Below are 17,572 nucleotides of genomic sequence, written 5' to 3'. Positions count from 1 at the left end.
ACATTTTAAATTTTCATCAGTAGCAAAATAAATAAATAAATCGTGGCATACTCATACAATGGGATACTACCCAGCAGTGAAAAAATATCCTTCTCTCTATAATAATACAGATGAATCTTACAGACATAATGTTGAGTGAAAGAAGCCAGATACAAAAGAAATATATTGTGTGATTTCCTTATATGAAGCTTAAAAATAGATAAAACTGATTTAGGTTAATAGAGGTGGTTATCTTTGGGGGAAATCTCAACTGGTAGGGGTTCAAGGGAGCTTCTAGGGTGATGAAAACACTATATCATCAGGTGTATTGTATTTACGTGAATGTATACATACATTAAAATGTATTAAATTTATATATTTTACAGTACATGCTATATCTCAATTAAAAGAAAAAGAAAAAAGTTTAAAAGTACAGATAGTAACAGTTTCTATCTCATTATAGTGTTTGAAAAATAAATTAGATAATGACTATAAATTCTTAAAATAGTGCTTGGTCTACAGTGAGTGCTCAATTACTATGCGTGGTTGATTGGTGATTATTATTGTTACATTTACCATTATTGTAAGATACAATTGCCTGGAACAGCCATTAGGCTAGTATTTTTGCTCTGCATAAAGCAAATTTTCAAATAATGACTGCAATACTGATTTCAGCTTTTAAGAACAATGTTTCAACCAACTTAACTTTATTAGGTTTGTGTAAAGGAAGTTTATTATTATAAAGTTTCTTACTTTAGTGTACAATGTTTTGACGCTTAAAACTGTATTTAAGATTTTTGTTTCCTTTCAGAGTAACAAAATTTGTTTAAATTACGTTGAGATACAAAGCATCATTAATGTTACAAAACAATATTCATCTGTTTTAGTGATAAAATAAATACCAATCAAATTAACAATGAGATACCATATCATGTCTGTTGGATTGGTAAAGGCAATAGATAATTAGGCTGATAAAGGTACAGGGAAGCCACGATCTTTTATGACACTCCTAAGAGTATTCATTTGTATGACCATTCTGGAGGGCAATTTGGTATATGCATCAAAAGCTCAGAAATGTACACAATCTTTGTCCCAGCAATTTTCCTTCAAAGTTCATGTCCTGAAGAAATTATCAGATGAGTTTTCAGAGATGTCTGCATATAATGCTGTTTATATAACTGGTTTATTGAATATATGAATTCAATGAGGTACAAACATGATAGCCTATACAGCCATGTGTTGCTTAACAATGCAGATACATTTCAAGACATGCATTTTTAGGCTATTTTGTCATTGTGCAAACATCATTCAGTGTATAGTACTCACACAAATCTAGGCAGTACAGCCTACTACAGGCCTAAGCTAAATAGTTTAGTATTAGTTCCTTCTCACATTGTTAATAAAGACATACCCGAGACTGGGTAATATATATATATATTATTTTTTGAGATGCAGTCTCGCCCTATTGCCCAGTGGCACAATCTCGGCTCACTGAAACCTCTGCCTCCTGGGTTCAAGAGATTCTCCTGCCTCAGCCTCCCAAGTAGCTGGGATTACAGGCATGCACCAACATGCCTGGCTAATTTTTTTTGTATTTTTAGTAGAGACGGGATTTCATCATGTTGGCCAGGCTGGTCTCATACTGACCTCAAGTGATCTGCCTGCCTCGGCCTCCCAAAGTATTGGGATTACAGGTGTGAGCCACTGTGCCTGGCTGAGACTAGGGAATTTATAAACACAAGAGGTTTATTTGATTCACAGCTCAGCATGGCTGGGGAGGCCTCAGGAAACTTACCACCATGGTGGAAGGGGAAACAAACACGCCCTTCTGCACATAGCGGCAGCAAGGAGACGTACCAAGCAAAAGGGGGGAAAAACTCTTATGAAACCATCAGATCTCATGAGAACTCACTCACAATCATGAGAACCAGCAGCATGGAGGTAATCATGCCCCCATGATTCAATTACCTCCCACCAGCTCCCGCCGCCCATGACATATGGAGATTATGGGAACAATAATTCAAGATGAGATCTGGGTGGGGACACAGCCAAACCATATGAACTATTTAGCTCCTATGCTACATACCTATATAACAGGTTACTGTACTAAATACTGTAGGCAATTGCAACACAACAATAAGCATTTGTGTATCTAAACATAGGAAAGGTGCCATAAAAATATTGTATAAAAGATAAAAAAAAATGGCATACTCGTATAGAACATTTACCATGAATGGAACTTGTAGAGGTGGAAGTTGCTGTGGGTGAGTCAGTGAGTGAGTGGTGAATGTGAAGGCCCAGGACATTCCTATACACTTACTGTACTAGGATATTACTGTAGACTTTATAAGCACTATACGCTTAGGCTACACTAAATTTATTTTTAGAAAATTTCTTTCTTCAGCAATAAGTTAACCTCAGCTTAATGTAACCTTTTTACTTGATAAACTTTAAATGTTTTTAAACTTTTAACTTTTTTGTAATAACACTTAGCTTAAAACATAAACACACCGTAGAGTGCTACAAAAATTCTTTATATTCTTATTCTCTAAGCTCTTTTCTATCTGTAAATTTATTTATTTATTTAACTTTTTACACTCTTTTATTAAAGACTGTGACACAAACACCCATATTAGCCTAGGCCTACACAGGGTCAGGATCATTAATGTCACTGTCCTCCACTTCCACATCTTAACCCACTGGAAGGTCTCCAGGCACAATTACACATGTGGAGCTGTCATAAATGATAACAATGCCTTCTTCTAGAATACCTCTTGAAGAACCTGCCTGAGGCCATTTTACAGATAACTTTAATTTTTTTGTAAATGGAAGGAGTACACTCTAAAATAATTATTATAAAAAGCATAGTATAGTAAATATATAAACTAGTAACACAGTCATTTATTATTATCAAGTATTATATACCTTACATAATTGTGTGTGCTATACTTTTATATGACTGGTAGCACAGTAGGTTTGTTCACACCAGAATCACCAGAAATAAGCACATGAGTAACGGGTTACACTACAACATCATGACAGCTACCACATCTCTAGGCAATAGGAATTTTTCAGCTCCATTATAATCTTATGGGACCACCATTGTATATGCAGCCTATCATTGACTGAAATGTCATTATGTGACACATGACTGTACACTCTATTGAATCTCCCTTTCTTATTCCTCAAAGACATTGTCAGATATCAGAAAGTCTGGTCCTGTTTGAAACTTTAGGCTCTTATCCAATTGAACACTCCCTTTCTTCTGGCTCAGGTTGAACCATGAAAAGGGGCGTGGTCTGCTCTTTCTTCCGTGTTCCATGCTTTCTGATTCTTGCTCTTTCCATTCTTAGGGATAAGAGGAGGAATTAGAGGAGAAAAAGGGGCAAATGCTTTGTACTTAATGACAATTATGGTTGTCCTCTGAATGGCAGATGTCCGGATGCTGTCTGGCTCTCTCAGGGATATGTGTGAATTCTTCATAAGGTTTGTTCCCTGACCTCTTACAACGCTTCCTCAGCTTGTGCCACTAAAGGTCCACACTTCAGCCTCTTGCTGCCAAGGTCCTAATGATCAGACTTCTTATGTTGGGCAATAACAACATGATTTGAGCCAGGCCACCTTTCAAAGCATCCTATTGGCCCAAAGAAATCTTACTCAACCTTGACATGCCAAACTGAGATTATGGGTTCTTCTCCTTCTTACCTTTCTTGCTCCAGCCCAATCTCCCTCCAACCACAAGTGAGGAACAAATTGCCAAGACCTGCAGTAGTCTAAGTAGGAAAGAAATCCCAGTGTCCCCTCTTACCTGCATTTCTAGCTTTATTAGTTTGGGATTCAGAAGCTCCCAACCAGACCAGAAATTCATGGCTCTAGTGAGTCCTCCAATCTTCAGACTACTTTATAAGGCCTGGACAGGTGGGTGATAGCGTGCTGGTAGCTGGACCAGTTCTACTAAATTTTATAAATCCTGCAGGACTGTGTTGGGGGTTTCTGAGGAACTTTCTCTAACATGATGTAATACTAAATACCAGTTGCTTTCAATTCTCAGTTGTGTCCTTCACTGAGGCCACAGAAATCTCGTTCAGTATCCTTTTAACATTAACAAAAGTGCAAACCAGAGATAACCAAAATATCAAAAGAAGATTGCTGAATATAGTACATTCATATAAATAAATATAATTTGGTGTTAGAAATCTTAATCCGGTTCTGCATTTATTGACATGGAAAATGTTTTTTATTTATTCCTAAGTGAAAAATATTAGTTACAGAACAGTATGTTTCTATATATTCATATTTGCTGTTATGTAAAAAATAGTATAGAGTAATACATACTGAAATATCATAATGTTAGGTCAAAACTATTGCCTGTGATCCAAATATTGCCTGCCACCTATTTTCATAAGTAAAATTTTACTGGATCACAGCCATGCCAGTGGCTGCTTTCCTGCTACAAAGCAGAGTTGAGTAGTTACAACAGAGACAGTATAGCCACAAAGCTTAACGTGTCTTCTGGGGCTGTACAGAAAAAGTTTGCCAACTTTTATTCTAGATGATAGAATCATGAGTAATTTTAATAATTTAAAATTTTTGTCTGACTTCGTTTTTTAAATTTTCTGCAGTGAGCATAAATTTATTGTATAAAATATGTATCTGTTATTAAACCACTGAATTCTGATTAGAAAATCTTATTACATAAATAAAATTAAACTCAAAAGCAAATCTTACAAGTCAAATAATAAAAATTTGATTACAGCTTTCAAAGTTCTAATTCAAAATATAAGACCTACATTGTAGGTAGAATATTAATTTTTTATTGTTTTTAAAATTAAGACCTATGTATGGACATGACTCTTCCATATGCCAAGAGGATTTGTTTCTTAAAACTTCTTTTTAGAGCTTCTGGTATGTTCTTTTTATCTTAGCATATTAATCTTCTGAGGCTGTGTTTGAGTAATATAGTGCTAAGTTTGATGAATGAGGTGGATTAATTTGAGTAAAGATTTCGGAGTAAGAAATAAGGGTGATACATTTTGAAGACTGGTTTTCTTTACATGGCTTATGAAGTGGACATAAAAGAAGTATCAAAGAAAAGAGTTTTCAAGCATTTGGAGCTTTGGAAAATAAATGAATCAGTATGGAACTTCCCAAGGACACTACTTTGAAGAAATAAATTCACTTGGATGCATAAATTATGGATATTTGTTACAACGAACAATTCTGATGTAGCTAAGCAAATTTTCCTTCAAAATCCTGTAGGCTAAAGCCTTATAAATGTATCTTAGTAATCAAGAAATAATTAGGACAGTCAGAAAACCTGCTAATTAACATTAGGTGAGGGAATACTTGAAAATGGAATTCATCTTAACCAGAAGTTCCAGATGACATGCATCTTTATTAAAAGAAACAGAAGTAAACAGTACATTAATTAAACTTTCAAATACACAAAGAACCTTTTAAAATACCAGTAAGGAATGAGGAATAAAACAATGGATTTTCATAAAAATATCAAGCAATTAAGATGAGAAATAATAAAATTAGGCTTTGAAGTTTATACATTTGCATATTGAGAAAGAATGCCACTATTCAAATATATAAATATATCAGTGACTTTTCAAATTTTAGGATCTGTTTTATTGACTAGAGAGTATCTATCCAATAATAGAATTTCCTAAATAGGGTAAAATCATTTACACATTTCCAAAGTCAACATTTTTCCTTAATATTCTCAAAGATTAAGACTCTGGCCTATCTGAGAAAAAAAATTTAAAACATTAATATCTGAATTTTAGACCATGTAAGTGTTAAACATACTATACATCTCAATTTTAAAAGGAAAGTGTCTGCCCTTAGTATATATTTTAATAGTTTTAAGATATTCTCTGCCTTCTGGCTCAATTGACGTCTATAATAATATCTCCCATTAGACGTGTTGCCAGCTCTATGCCTAACTACCGGGTATTCACCAAGAAAACCCCAAGATTTCTAATACCTAGGTATTTCCTTATGTTTCTGCTTCCAACTATTCACTTCCCACTCATTTTCTTTTTTTTTTTTTTAATTATACTTTAAGTTTTAGGGTACATGTGCACAACGTGCAGGTTAGTTACATACGTATACATGTGCCATGTTGGTGTGCTGAACCCAGTAACTCTTCATTTAACATTAGGTATATCTCCAAATGCTACCCCTTCCTCCTCCCCCCACCCCACAAAAGGCCCCAGTGTGTGATGTTCCTCTTCCTGTGTTCATGTGTTCTCATTGTTCAATTCCCACCTATGAGTGAGAACATGCAGTGTTTGGTTTTTTGTCCTTGCGATAGTTTGCTGAGAATGATGGTTTCCAGCTTCATCCATGTCCCTACAAAGGACATGAACTCATCACTTTTATGGCTGCATAGTATTCCATGGTGTATATGTGCCACATTTTCTTAATCCAGTCTATCACTGTTGGACATCTGGGTTGGTTCCAAGTCTTTGCTATTGTGAACAGTGCCGCAATAAACATACGTGTGCATATGTCTTTATAGCAGCATGATTTGTAATCCTTTGGGTACATACCCAGTAATGGGATGGCTGGGTCAAATGGTATTTCTAGTTCTAGATCCCTGAGGAATTGCCACACTGACTTCCACAATGGTTGAACTAGTTTACAGTCGCTCCAACAGTGCAAAAGTGTTCCTATTTCTCCACATCCTCTCCAGCACCTGCTGTTTCCTGACTTTTTAATGATGGCCATTCTAACTGGTGTGAGATGGTATTTCATTGTGGTTTTGATTTGCATTTCTCTGATGGCCAGTGATGATGAGCATTTTTTCATTTGCCTTTTGGCTGCATACATGTCTTCTTTTGAGAAGTGTCTGTTCATATCCTTCACCCACTTTTTGATGGGGTTGTTTGTTTTTTTCTTGTACGTTTGTTTGAGTTCATTGTAGATTCTGGATATTAGCCCTTTGTCAGATGAGTAGATTGCAAAAATTTTCTCCCATTCTGTAGGTTGCCTGTTCGCTCTGATGGTAGTTTCTTTTGCTGTGCAGAAGCTCTTTAGTTTAATTAGATCCCATTTTTCAATTTTGGCTTTTGTTGCCATTGCTTTTGGTGTTTTAGACATGAAGTCTTTGCCCATGCCTATGTCCTGAATGGTATTGCCCAGGTTTTCTTCTAGGATTTTTATGGTCCTAGGTCTTATGTTTAAGTCTTTGATCCATCCTGAGTTGATTTTTGTATAAATCAACTTTTTTTATGTAAGGAAGGGGTCCAGTTTCAGTTTTCAGCATATGGCTAGCCAGTTTTCCCAACATCATTTATTAAGTAGGGAATCTTTTCCCCATTCTTGTTTGTGTCAGGTTTGTCAAAGATCAGATAGTTGTAGATGTGTGGTATTATTTCTGAGGCCTCAGTTCTGTTCCATTGGTCTATATATCTGTTTTGGTACCAGTACCATGCTGTTTTGGTTACTGTGGCCTTGTAGTATAGTTTGAAGTCAGGTAGCATGATGCCTCCAGCTTTGTTCTTTGGGCTTAGGATTGTCTTGGCAATGTGGGCTCTTTTTTGGTTCCATGTGAACTTTAAAGTAGTTTTTTCCAATTCTGTGAAGAAAGTCATTGGTAGCTTGATGGGGATGGCATTGAACCTACAAATTACCTTGGGCAGTGTGGCCATTTTCACAATATTGATTCTTCCTACCCATGAGCATGGAATGTTCTTCCATTTGTTTGTATCCTCTTTTATTTCATTGAGCAGTGCTTTCTAGTTCTCTTTGAAGAGGTCCTTCATGTCCCTTGTAAGTTGGATTCCTAGGTATTTTATTCTCTTTGAAGCAATTGTGAATGGGAGTCCACTCATGATTTGGCTCTCTGTCTGTTATTGGCGTATAAAAATGCTTGTGATTTTTACACACTGATTTTGTATCCTGAGACTTTGCTGAAGTTGCCTATCAGCTTAAGGAGATTTTCGGCTGAGACGATGGCCTTCCCACTCATTTTCAACCCTATTCTATGCTTATCCAAATCTGACCTTCAAAACCTTAAAAATGCCACTTCTTTAATGAAAAATGTCTCATTCTTCCCAAGCAGAAGTAATCATTTTCTGCTCTATGCTCTCATGCCTCTTACCAGTTTCTGTTGTAAATTAGAGATCTTTGAATGACTGTCTCATTTCCTCCTGCTATGCTGTAATTTTCTTATAGTCCATACTTACTTTATTTACTATTCTCTTTAGTGTCTAGCACATTGTCAGCAATTAACATATTGTTAATATGTACTTGTTAATTCATAAATTACCCCTTTGAAAACAAGATATGAAAAGGAAATCTTTTTCTTAAGGAAATAGGAACATAGAGAAAATATATAATTTTATACATCTTCTCAATATAACCTAAATCAAATGATTGTTGAACAGGATAGATATTTTCACTTATGCCAAATAAATATACTTTAAAAACTAACCTACAATTGTAAAACAAAGCAACTGCTATTTCACATCTAGGGTGACTGTTTTGTACTTTTATATCACTAGTGGTATATTAAGTCCTCCTTTTGGGCTGAAATATTAGTGTACCACAGACTGATCAGTTAGAGAAAACATCAAGCTCATTTATGCCACTTACTAATCTGTGGGACATTATTTACTTTTGAAAAGAATCAGTTTCCTCATCTTTAAGATAGGAATAATCGTTTTGAGCCTTACCTATTTCACAAGTTTTCTGTGAGAGCTAATAAGACAATGTAAGTGATAGCACTTTGTAAACTGTAAAGTTCTATATAAATTTAAGGGTTTATGAGGGACATTATTATAAGGGACATTATTAGTAATATGAGAGAATGCTGTCAATGGCTGAAACAGATCAGATTCTTTTTTTTTTTTTGAGACAGAGTCTCGCTCTGTTGCCCAGGCTGGAGTGCAGTGGCACAATCTCGGCTCACTGCAAGCTCCACCTCCCGGGTTCACGCCATTCTCCTGCCTCAGCCTCTCCGAGTAGCTGGAACTACAGGCGCCCGCCACCAGGCCCGGCTAATTTTTTGTATTTTTAGTAGAGACGGGGTATCACCGTGGTCTCGATCTCCTGACCTCGTGATCCGCCCACCTCGGCCTCCCAAAGTGCTGGGATTACAAGCGTGAGCCACTGCCCCCGGCCCAGATCAGATTCTTTTAGATCAAATTTATATGAAATGCTTGGAGCAAGGAAAGATTTTAGTATGTAATAACTTTAATTTTCATCACAAGAAACTGAGTAATTCCAAATATTAAGATTACTGAATTATTTTGCTGCTTTATGAGTTCTGTAAGATTGCAAATTCAATCTGAGGGATCCTTATAGATGAGAGGGTTCCAGGCCTAAAATATTCTCCAATCTAGCCAGGCGCGGTGGCTCACGCCTGTAATCCCAGCACTTTGGGAGGCCGAGGTGGGCGGATCACAAGGTCAGGAGTTCGAGACCATCCTGGCTAACATGGTGAAACACCACCTGTACTAAAAATACAAAAAATTAGCCGGGCATGGTGGCGGGTGCCTGTAGTCCCAGCAACTCGGGAGGCTGAGGCAGGAGAATGGCGTGAACCCAGGAGGCAGAGCTTGCAGTGAGCTGAGATTGTGCCACTGCACTCCAGCCTGGGTGACAGAGCAAGACTTCCGTCTCAAAAAAAAAAAAAAAAAAAAAATTTCTCCAATCTAATTTGCTATTACCAATTAGGAAGAATGATTTTATGTCCTTCTCTCACACTATAGAGGTCAGTTTAATAAAAGTCTAAGACCTTTTCCATCATATTTTACGTCATCCTGAAGTTTTAGTACACTCACTGAAAGGGAATATGGAATGTGCAACCTAAGGATAAAAAAGGATCTCAGTATTCATTTATTCTAAATAACACCCAGATTTGGAATCCCTCCATAGCACCCTCTGGCTGTGTCTAGTCTCAACCTGAATGGATCCAACTTTAAAAAAAAAGGATGGAAATCAACTGCTGATTCCTAAATCAATTTGGCTTTTCTTTATATAATATTTTAGTAGAAATGTGATCTCCCATCATTTGCAATGTGTTCTAAAAGCTTAGGTTTACCCATATACAGAACCTTGTAACATACACACAGAAACACACACCACATTGCTGTTACCTAGTTTCTCCTTCCCTCTTAGTCTTCTAGGCTAACGGTATACAATTCTAAATTAGCTAGGGCAATTAGCAAATATATTCTCAGATTTAATTCCCTTTCTCTCTTTATGAGAGTTAATCAGCATATCTATAGACATTTTCTAAGAGCACCAGCTCTACTAGGATTAAATGTGTGATGGATTTTGCTGTTGCTTACAAAGCCCCAGTTTCTTTCCCAAAGGAGTCACTGAACAGAGCCTGTCTTGAATAGCAAATGAACTTCAATGAGTTAGATTCTGTTAAAGTCACTCTGACTCTCATAGCCTGCACATGGGCCTGGAGGATTATAAGCATTTAGTAGCTACATGATCAAACTGCCAAAATGTCTTTAAATGACTTGGCTAATCTTCATATTGTGCTTATGGTTAATGTCATTATTTAAAACTTTTGATTTAGACTGGTGGTAATTAATAAGGATAATGAATGGAATCTTGGTCTCTTATATTTTGCATAAATTGCATTGCCATCCACAGAGCAGCAAAAACTTAACTAATCATAATCAAAATTAACCATGTTTCTTCTATCCCACAATCCAAAGTTAAAATTTTAACTTGGTGTAAAAGTTAAAGTTTAACTTATCTCTGTCATAATTAAACATAAGTAGTCAAATGAAACTAACATGGCCTAATGGCTTCTTTCATGTTACCTTCATATCATGTAATTGTATCCGAGGGTAGGTGGTTTTGTTTAATAATAAAGATTTCCTTGTAGAGTAATTTACGACTCAAGGATGTCAGACAGAAAGTTACCTGCTCCAAGTGGGAGAACAAAGTCATTTTTCATAAGTCATCCTTATCTTGGGATGACCTAATATGGAAACTGATGGCATAGTGTTCTGTTTGATTTAAACATAGAGGTTGATTTAACCTCTATAAACTGAAATCTATGCTGCAATAAAAACTTCACATAAGAATCAAATTTCTATTTTTAATTCATCTATGGTGATTTATCTTTGATTATGTGATCTATGAGGCTTCAATAAGATCTCTCTGTGTTTCTCTTAGAAGAAAAAGGGAAGTTAAAAGCCAGCAGTTCCAGTCAGCCATCAAGCTCTGAAAGTGGCTCATTTCTCCTCAAATCTGGCACAACACCCCTGCCACCTGGAGCAGCCACTTCTCCCTCCAAGAGCACAAATGGAGCTCCCGGTACTGTTGTTGAATCAGAAGAAGAAAAAGCCAAAAAATTACTTTATTGTTCACTATGCAAAGTGGCTGTGAACTCCCTGTCACAGCTAGAGGCACACAACACAGGTTAGCAGCTATCTTTTGCATTTAAATAATGTTTATAACAAAACCCAACTTTTCCCATCAGAATACCGTATCTTTTGTTGTTCAGACCTTAGGTTTGTTCAATGCTTCTCTACTTTTTTGATTCAAAGGAGTGATTTTAGAAAAGTATGATCATATGACTTTGGAACTAGCAAGACAAAAGCAGCTTGGAGATCAAACTTGTCCTATTCTTTATTTTCTTAAAAACATCTAATACTGTCCAAAACTCATTTTGATGAAGTGACAGAGATGAAGATAAATATTTATGCACAACGTTCACTGCAACACACTTAAAAGAGAAAAAAATGGAAACAACCTAAAGCCCACCAGTAGGGAAATACTGAATATAGTAACCCAATATAATATATGTTAATCAGCCATTAAAACATAATGATCAGAAAATATGTACATGATTTGCTATGTGAAATTTTCAGGATATTTAATTAGTATGATCCCCATTTTGAAAACTGTTTTTAGTACCTTAAAAAAAAGAATCTGACAAGAAATACCCTAAAATGGTAATAGTGGTTACCTCTGAGTAGTGAAAATATGAGTAATCTTTATTTTCTTATGTTTCTCTATATTTTCTTTATTATATACGCTTACATTTTTCCATTTTTTACAATAACGTTAAATTTAAAATCAGCATTAAAGTGATCATTTTAAAAAAAGCTTTGGGAATTTTGGCCTGCAGGTAAACTTCTCAAGGATAAGAAAACAAAGAGCTTTATGTAATTCTTGGATAGCTATTTAATATGTGTCTGTTTCTGTCTTAGGATCTAAACACAAGACCATGGTTGAAGCTCGTAATGGGGCTGGTCCAATTAAATCCTATCCTAGACCTGGATCAAGATTAAAGATGCAGAATGGCAGTAAAGGGTCAGGACTACAGAACAAGACATTTCATTGTGAAATCTGTGATGTTCATGTTAATTCAGAAATTCAACTCAAACAGGTAACGTATCCTGAATTAGTAAACATTATTGTTTTAGGACACCACTTGACTGTGTATCTTCTCATCTATAGAATGGTTTTTACCATGCTCACAGTTAAGTTGACTAACTTTTGTAGGATGCAGACAATATGCAACATATAGGTGCTACGTGGAAGAAAAAGTCAGTATGAAATATTTGGGCATCTACTGTTACTATATGTCAGTTTCCAGGCTAGATGTTGGAGAGATAGGAACAGTAGTCACTGGAGCCTACAGTTGAGCAGGAGCTTCTGGTAAGGTGAGATGTTAAGCCTGTCTTCCAAAGGCTCAAAATCTGATTAGAAAGAGAGAGATCATCAGTAACAGTGGTAATATCAGGCAAAATCTGATAAAGACTATAGAGAACAGGAGAGGGACAGGGGGACATTACAACTGAGGGAGGACTAAGTCTTCATTTAGAAACCATAATGATTTTACCCACACCGTCGTGGAACTATGGACCTAGAGTTGGCAATGGAGAAAATAGCTACCTAGAAATACATTATACATGGAGTAAGACTCACATTTCAATCCAGCTAATGCATCAAACTTTTTTCAGCACATTTCTAGCCGAAGGCATAAAGATCGAGTTGCAGGGAAACCACTGAAGCCAAAATACAGCCCTTACAACAAACTCCAGCGGAGCCCGAGTATTCTAGCAGTAAGTCTACCTCACCTGCTCACCTGTTTTGTGGGGCAGCCTTGCTGGGTTGGGCAGCCACCGTGGGCAAGGAGGGCATAGAGTCTAATGGTCATGAAAGGTTTCGAATTTAAATAGCCCTCATAGACAGAAGTTTTAGAATGAACTGCTTAGTTCCTGCTATCGGATAACTTACTTAGAAAACAGAAACTGAACCTCTTTAAGAGCTAATATTTTACTCTTTACCAAGTTGTTTCCAAAAGACTATCCTCTTTGGCATATAAAGTAAAGGCTCAAGAACAAGGACAAGTGATGCCTAAGGAATCCTGGAATGTTGAATCTGGAAAGAGGGATTTCTTTCATAAAACAAAAATCCATCCATTTAATTTAATATCCTCATGCTTTCTGGTTTTTTTTTTTGGTTGTATTTGGCATGAGAAGGTAAAATGGTGTCTGTATCGTGTGCTCTCTCCATTCTAGCAGGCATGTGGTAATTAGCCTGTTTTACCTGCTCTCAATATGTGCTATTTTCAGTGTCTTTGCAAAAACACCTAGGGACTCCAGTAATAAGTGTCATATAAATACCAAGATGGATAGATTTCACAATCTCCCTGGGACTGGGCCCAGTGCAGTGTTCAGTCTGAGGATGAAGCTGAGCTTGTCCAGCTGGAGGCAATTCTGAGATTACCTTCCAGCTTCTCCAAAGCCTCTGTCTGATGCTGCAGGCAGGTGTTACCTGCATTAAGCAAATCCAGCTTGCAATGTTCCTCCTGATTGCAAGAGAGAGAAATTAAGGATTGATTTCTTCACAGGAGGATTCCATCCTGGCATTCTGTTAAATAGAGAGTTTCTACCCACTTACAGTCATTCTCAACAACAGAAATTTGATGTAGCTGTGATTTTTCAAGGAATACTCATTAAGTAGCCAGTGAGAGAGGTGTGAGCTGACTGTTTTCTTGACTCTTCAGGGTCCCTAAAGTCCTGAACTCATTACCTAACCTCAATGCAGCTTATCTAAGAGAAGGGAAGGATCACACATATTCTCAAAAAACAAAACAAAACTCTCTAGGTCTCATCATGGTTTAAGACAAGCCTGAATTTTGAATTGAACTTCATCATCTAAGCAGGAAACTTCTGGGCATGTTTTTTTTCCTGGTGAGCAGCAGCATAAAATAGCTTTAGAATTTATTGAGGCCTTTCCCTGTGCCCTAGCACACAGGAGCAAAGACGACCAAATAAAAGAAAGCTATGCCATAAGCCACTGAAACCAGCATTGTGAAAATAATCATTTCTTGACTTCTGAGAGTGAAGATTTTCAAAATTTAAGACTTCTTAATGTTGGTGTTTTACTTATGAAAAGATGCTTGTGGTGCTGTTATTCAAAAACAGTATCTCCACCCCATTCCTGGTTTTCTCCCTCCCTTAGGCAAAACTTGCATTCCAGAAAGATATGATGAAGCCTTTGGCCCCAGCCTTCCTGTCCTCACCTCTCGCAGCGGCGGCAGCCGTGTCCTCTGCGCTGTCACTCCCACCCCGGCCCTCCGCCTCACTCTTCCAGGCTCCAGCCATTCCTCCAGCTCTTCTGAGGCCTGGGCATGGGCCCATCCGCGCCACTCCTGCCTCCATCCTCTTTGCTCCGTACTAACGTCTGCAAACCCCAAGACGTTTGAGGCCAGTAGGAAGTTGAGAAAGAAAGCCACAAGGATTCAGCAATTTAAGCAGTTTGTGTTGCAGTACCCCCATTCACCCACAAAATGCAGCCCACCACCCAGCTCCCCAATTCCAAAGAGAAACACATCACTAGATTCATGAGGGCTTTTAGGGACTGCTCCTATAATTTAGGAATCTGAGCAGCATAGGCTTTATCTCCCTATTTCCTTCCCCACCCTACCCCGTTCAATTTATGTATCTCAGATATTTGATTTCTTGAACATGTGTTGGTCAGAAAGAAAAAGAAAGAAAATCATTCTCTATTTTTCCATGGGTATGATCTGGCTTAAAACAATATGGAATATTTTCCTGACAGACTTGAAAACTAGGATCTTCCTCAGATGTCTGTAAATAACTCTGGTATCCAACTGGGTGTATTCTAGTGTGGAACAAAAATCAATGAACACAAGTGCTTACTTGTGGATACTATCTTACCAACGGATCACAAAGTTCTCTTTTTGGTGTACTGTTGTTGACAGGGATTGTGTACTGTTTCGACCCAAGTACTGTTGTATCCTGTGTAGTACTAGATCTGTATCTCTTGTCTGAATTAAACATTTTTAGTTGCTGTGTAAATGTTAGGAAGCAAAGTAGCTTTGAATTTTCTCTTTAAGAGAACAAAAGATAAAATAACGTATTTTCTTTATTTCACATTTTATTTGGAGATATTTAAATGAAATAGAAAGCCATATAACATAGCTATAATTACTACCTGTTTGCTATTTTTGTTTAACTTATTTTGTAGCTTCCTCACTGGTTTGTGTTGCTAAGCAAACGTATACAAACAGAAAAAGAGCTTCCTAAATTGCACATTTTTGCACCTCTTGTGCATTCTGCAAGAAGACAATGAATCCATGTATTTCTATATAAGTATCTTCTTCATTTTTAACGTGTTTTCATTTGTAATGATGCTACACAATTTTGTGGCTCCCTAATGCAATAATGTACAGAAGATAAAAAAAAATTTATAATTGAACAATTTGTCTTTCTGTTCACTGAATATATTGCAGGTCATGCTCCCATGCCCCCCTTTCTAAGCCGATATCAACAAGACTGGAATGTTTGTGATATCAGGGGCAAGAGTTATCATAAAACAACAAAATAGAGTGGACTCTTTTAGAGCATCTATATCTGCAACCTGTAAATGGTAAAATGTCTGTGTATTTTTTTAAATGTACCTTTTCAATAAAAGTACAAAAAATAAAATCTGTTTGTATTTTCAATGTTTTTTTCTCCTGAGACACCTCCAATTTGAAATCATCTGATGAAAGATTTTTAGTAGGTCCAAAGATTGCTTCTTACATAGCATTTTTAGCTCTTGTTTGCAGCATATTTATCTGTCATGTTTATTCATTACTGTTCACAGCATCTGCATGAGGTGAAATTTTACTGCCATTTTCTCTCTGAATCTCTAAGAAGTTGGGCCAAAGTTGTTGAGTTACCCAAAATCACAGTAGCAGCCTGCAAAAAACTTTGGACTTGGATTTTTTTTAAACTTATTGTGGGTCCTCTAAATCTCTAGTTCAACTTTTATTGGTGTCCAGGGCATTTATGATCTCTTTTCAGAGAATTTTATTCCACTTCTCCTCCTTTGCCTTCTCCAATCAGCACATCCTTCTTTTCTTCCACCTCATTCTGTTGCTGTTAAATATAAAGATCAATATATCACTGTTTGTTCTGGTAAATTATTGCTGCTTACAAGACTGCTCTAAAACTTAGTAGCTTAAAATAATAGCCATTTGATAACTAGTTATATCAGAATTTCATGGGTCAAGAATTCCAGCAGGGTTTGGCTGGGCTGTTCTTCTCTTCCCGGTGGCATCAATAGAGTACTTTTGTTAGTATTCGGCTCTCAGGTGGGCTGGGCTGCAGGGCCCAGGATGACTTCACACATATGTCTGCCCAGTCAAAAATGACTGGAAGGTTGAGCCTTACTGAAACCATCTACCAAAGGACCTCCATGTGGCCTCCCCAGCATCCTCCTTGTTGTAGCAGGTAGTTACATAGTAGCAGAGAGAACATTTTAAGAGTCCTGGGTAAAAATCAAAGCCTTCTTAAGAAGTAGTGTTGAAACTTCCAGCACATCTTCTGTTGCATTCCACTCATCATGCAAGTCACTAAGACCAATTCAGATGCAAGGGGAAAAAAATTAGACATCGTTTCCCAATGTAAAGAAGAGAAAGAGTTTGCCACCATCTTTAATCTACCACACTGTTATAGAATTTGGAGGGGAGTGGCTACAAAACCATTACAGGTCCTGTTTCTCCCCACCCTACATGCAAACCCTGTCAGTTTTTAAAAATGAGAATTAGAGTGGGACTTAGATTCTCATTTCTAAAAATTTACGGCCAGTAGGTGGCAGTGTAGCTGTGATGCATGGCATTAGACTTCCTCTTTGAGTTTATCCAACTGAAAATTGTTGACCTTAATATTTTAGTCTTATAATCAGGTTTCTTTCAGACTCTAGTAAGATTTCAGTTTGATATTCAGAATTTGGCATTTTTAAAAAATAGGACTCATTTGAAGTCTAACAATACTAGTTACACTTAACCTTGGTTGGACCTTCAGTTGTGATTTATAGACAGCAGGCCCTGAAGGAATTGTGTTTCCTTTTAACACTTTGGAGTACTTTTTATTTTTATTTTTAGGGACTTCAATGGCCATGATATTTTGTTTACTTTTCATTATCCTACATTTCATTAAAGCTTACTGCAATCCTAAAAAATTTGTAAATGGCAGTATTTAAATAGACTCAGGAAATTACTGATTAGATTTATAGAGTTAAGATTTGTTAAAATTACCTCAGGGAAGAAATACAAAAGAATACCAGTTAATTAAAATGAATGCTTTCA

The 17,572-nt window shown here is 36.8% G+C and overlaps 1 protein-coding gene across 6 annotated transcripts in view; it reads left to right on the top strand.

Annotated features, from left to right (window-relative positions):
- Positions 1–15,926, top strand: part of ZNF385B (zinc finger protein 385B) — a 422,583-nt gene extending 406,657 nt beyond the window's left edge. For 5 of the 6 annotated variants that reach the window (XR_004027926.1, XM_030803393.1, XM_030803392.1 and 2 more), the window contains 4 exons: positions 11,134–11,379; positions 12,174–12,352; positions 12,930–13,031; positions 14,437–15,926. Coding sequence is in view for 5 of the 6 variants with exons in the window: in XM_030803393.1 (XP_030659253.1) it covers positions 11,134–11,379; positions 12,174–12,352; positions 12,930–13,031; positions 14,437–14,655 (746 nt within the window). In the remaining variant the exon portion in view is untranslated. The remainder of the gene's footprint in view (positions 1–11,133; positions 11,380–12,173; positions 12,353–12,929; positions 13,032–14,436) is intronic. The other variant, XM_030803394.1, reaches the window with a different exon arrangement.
- The last annotated feature ends 1,646 nt before the right edge of the window (positions 15,927–17,572 follow it).

Source organism: Nomascus leucogenys, chromosome 22a (genome assembly GCF_006542625.1).
Source record: "Nomascus leucogenys isolate Asia chromosome 22a, Asia_NLE_v1, whole genome shotgun sequence".
NCBI lineage: Eukaryota > Metazoa > Chordata > Mammalia > Primates > Hylobatidae > Nomascus > Nomascus leucogenys.
Note: the sequence above shows the minus strand (reverse complement) of the source record. Positions and strands in the feature narration are given on the sequence as shown.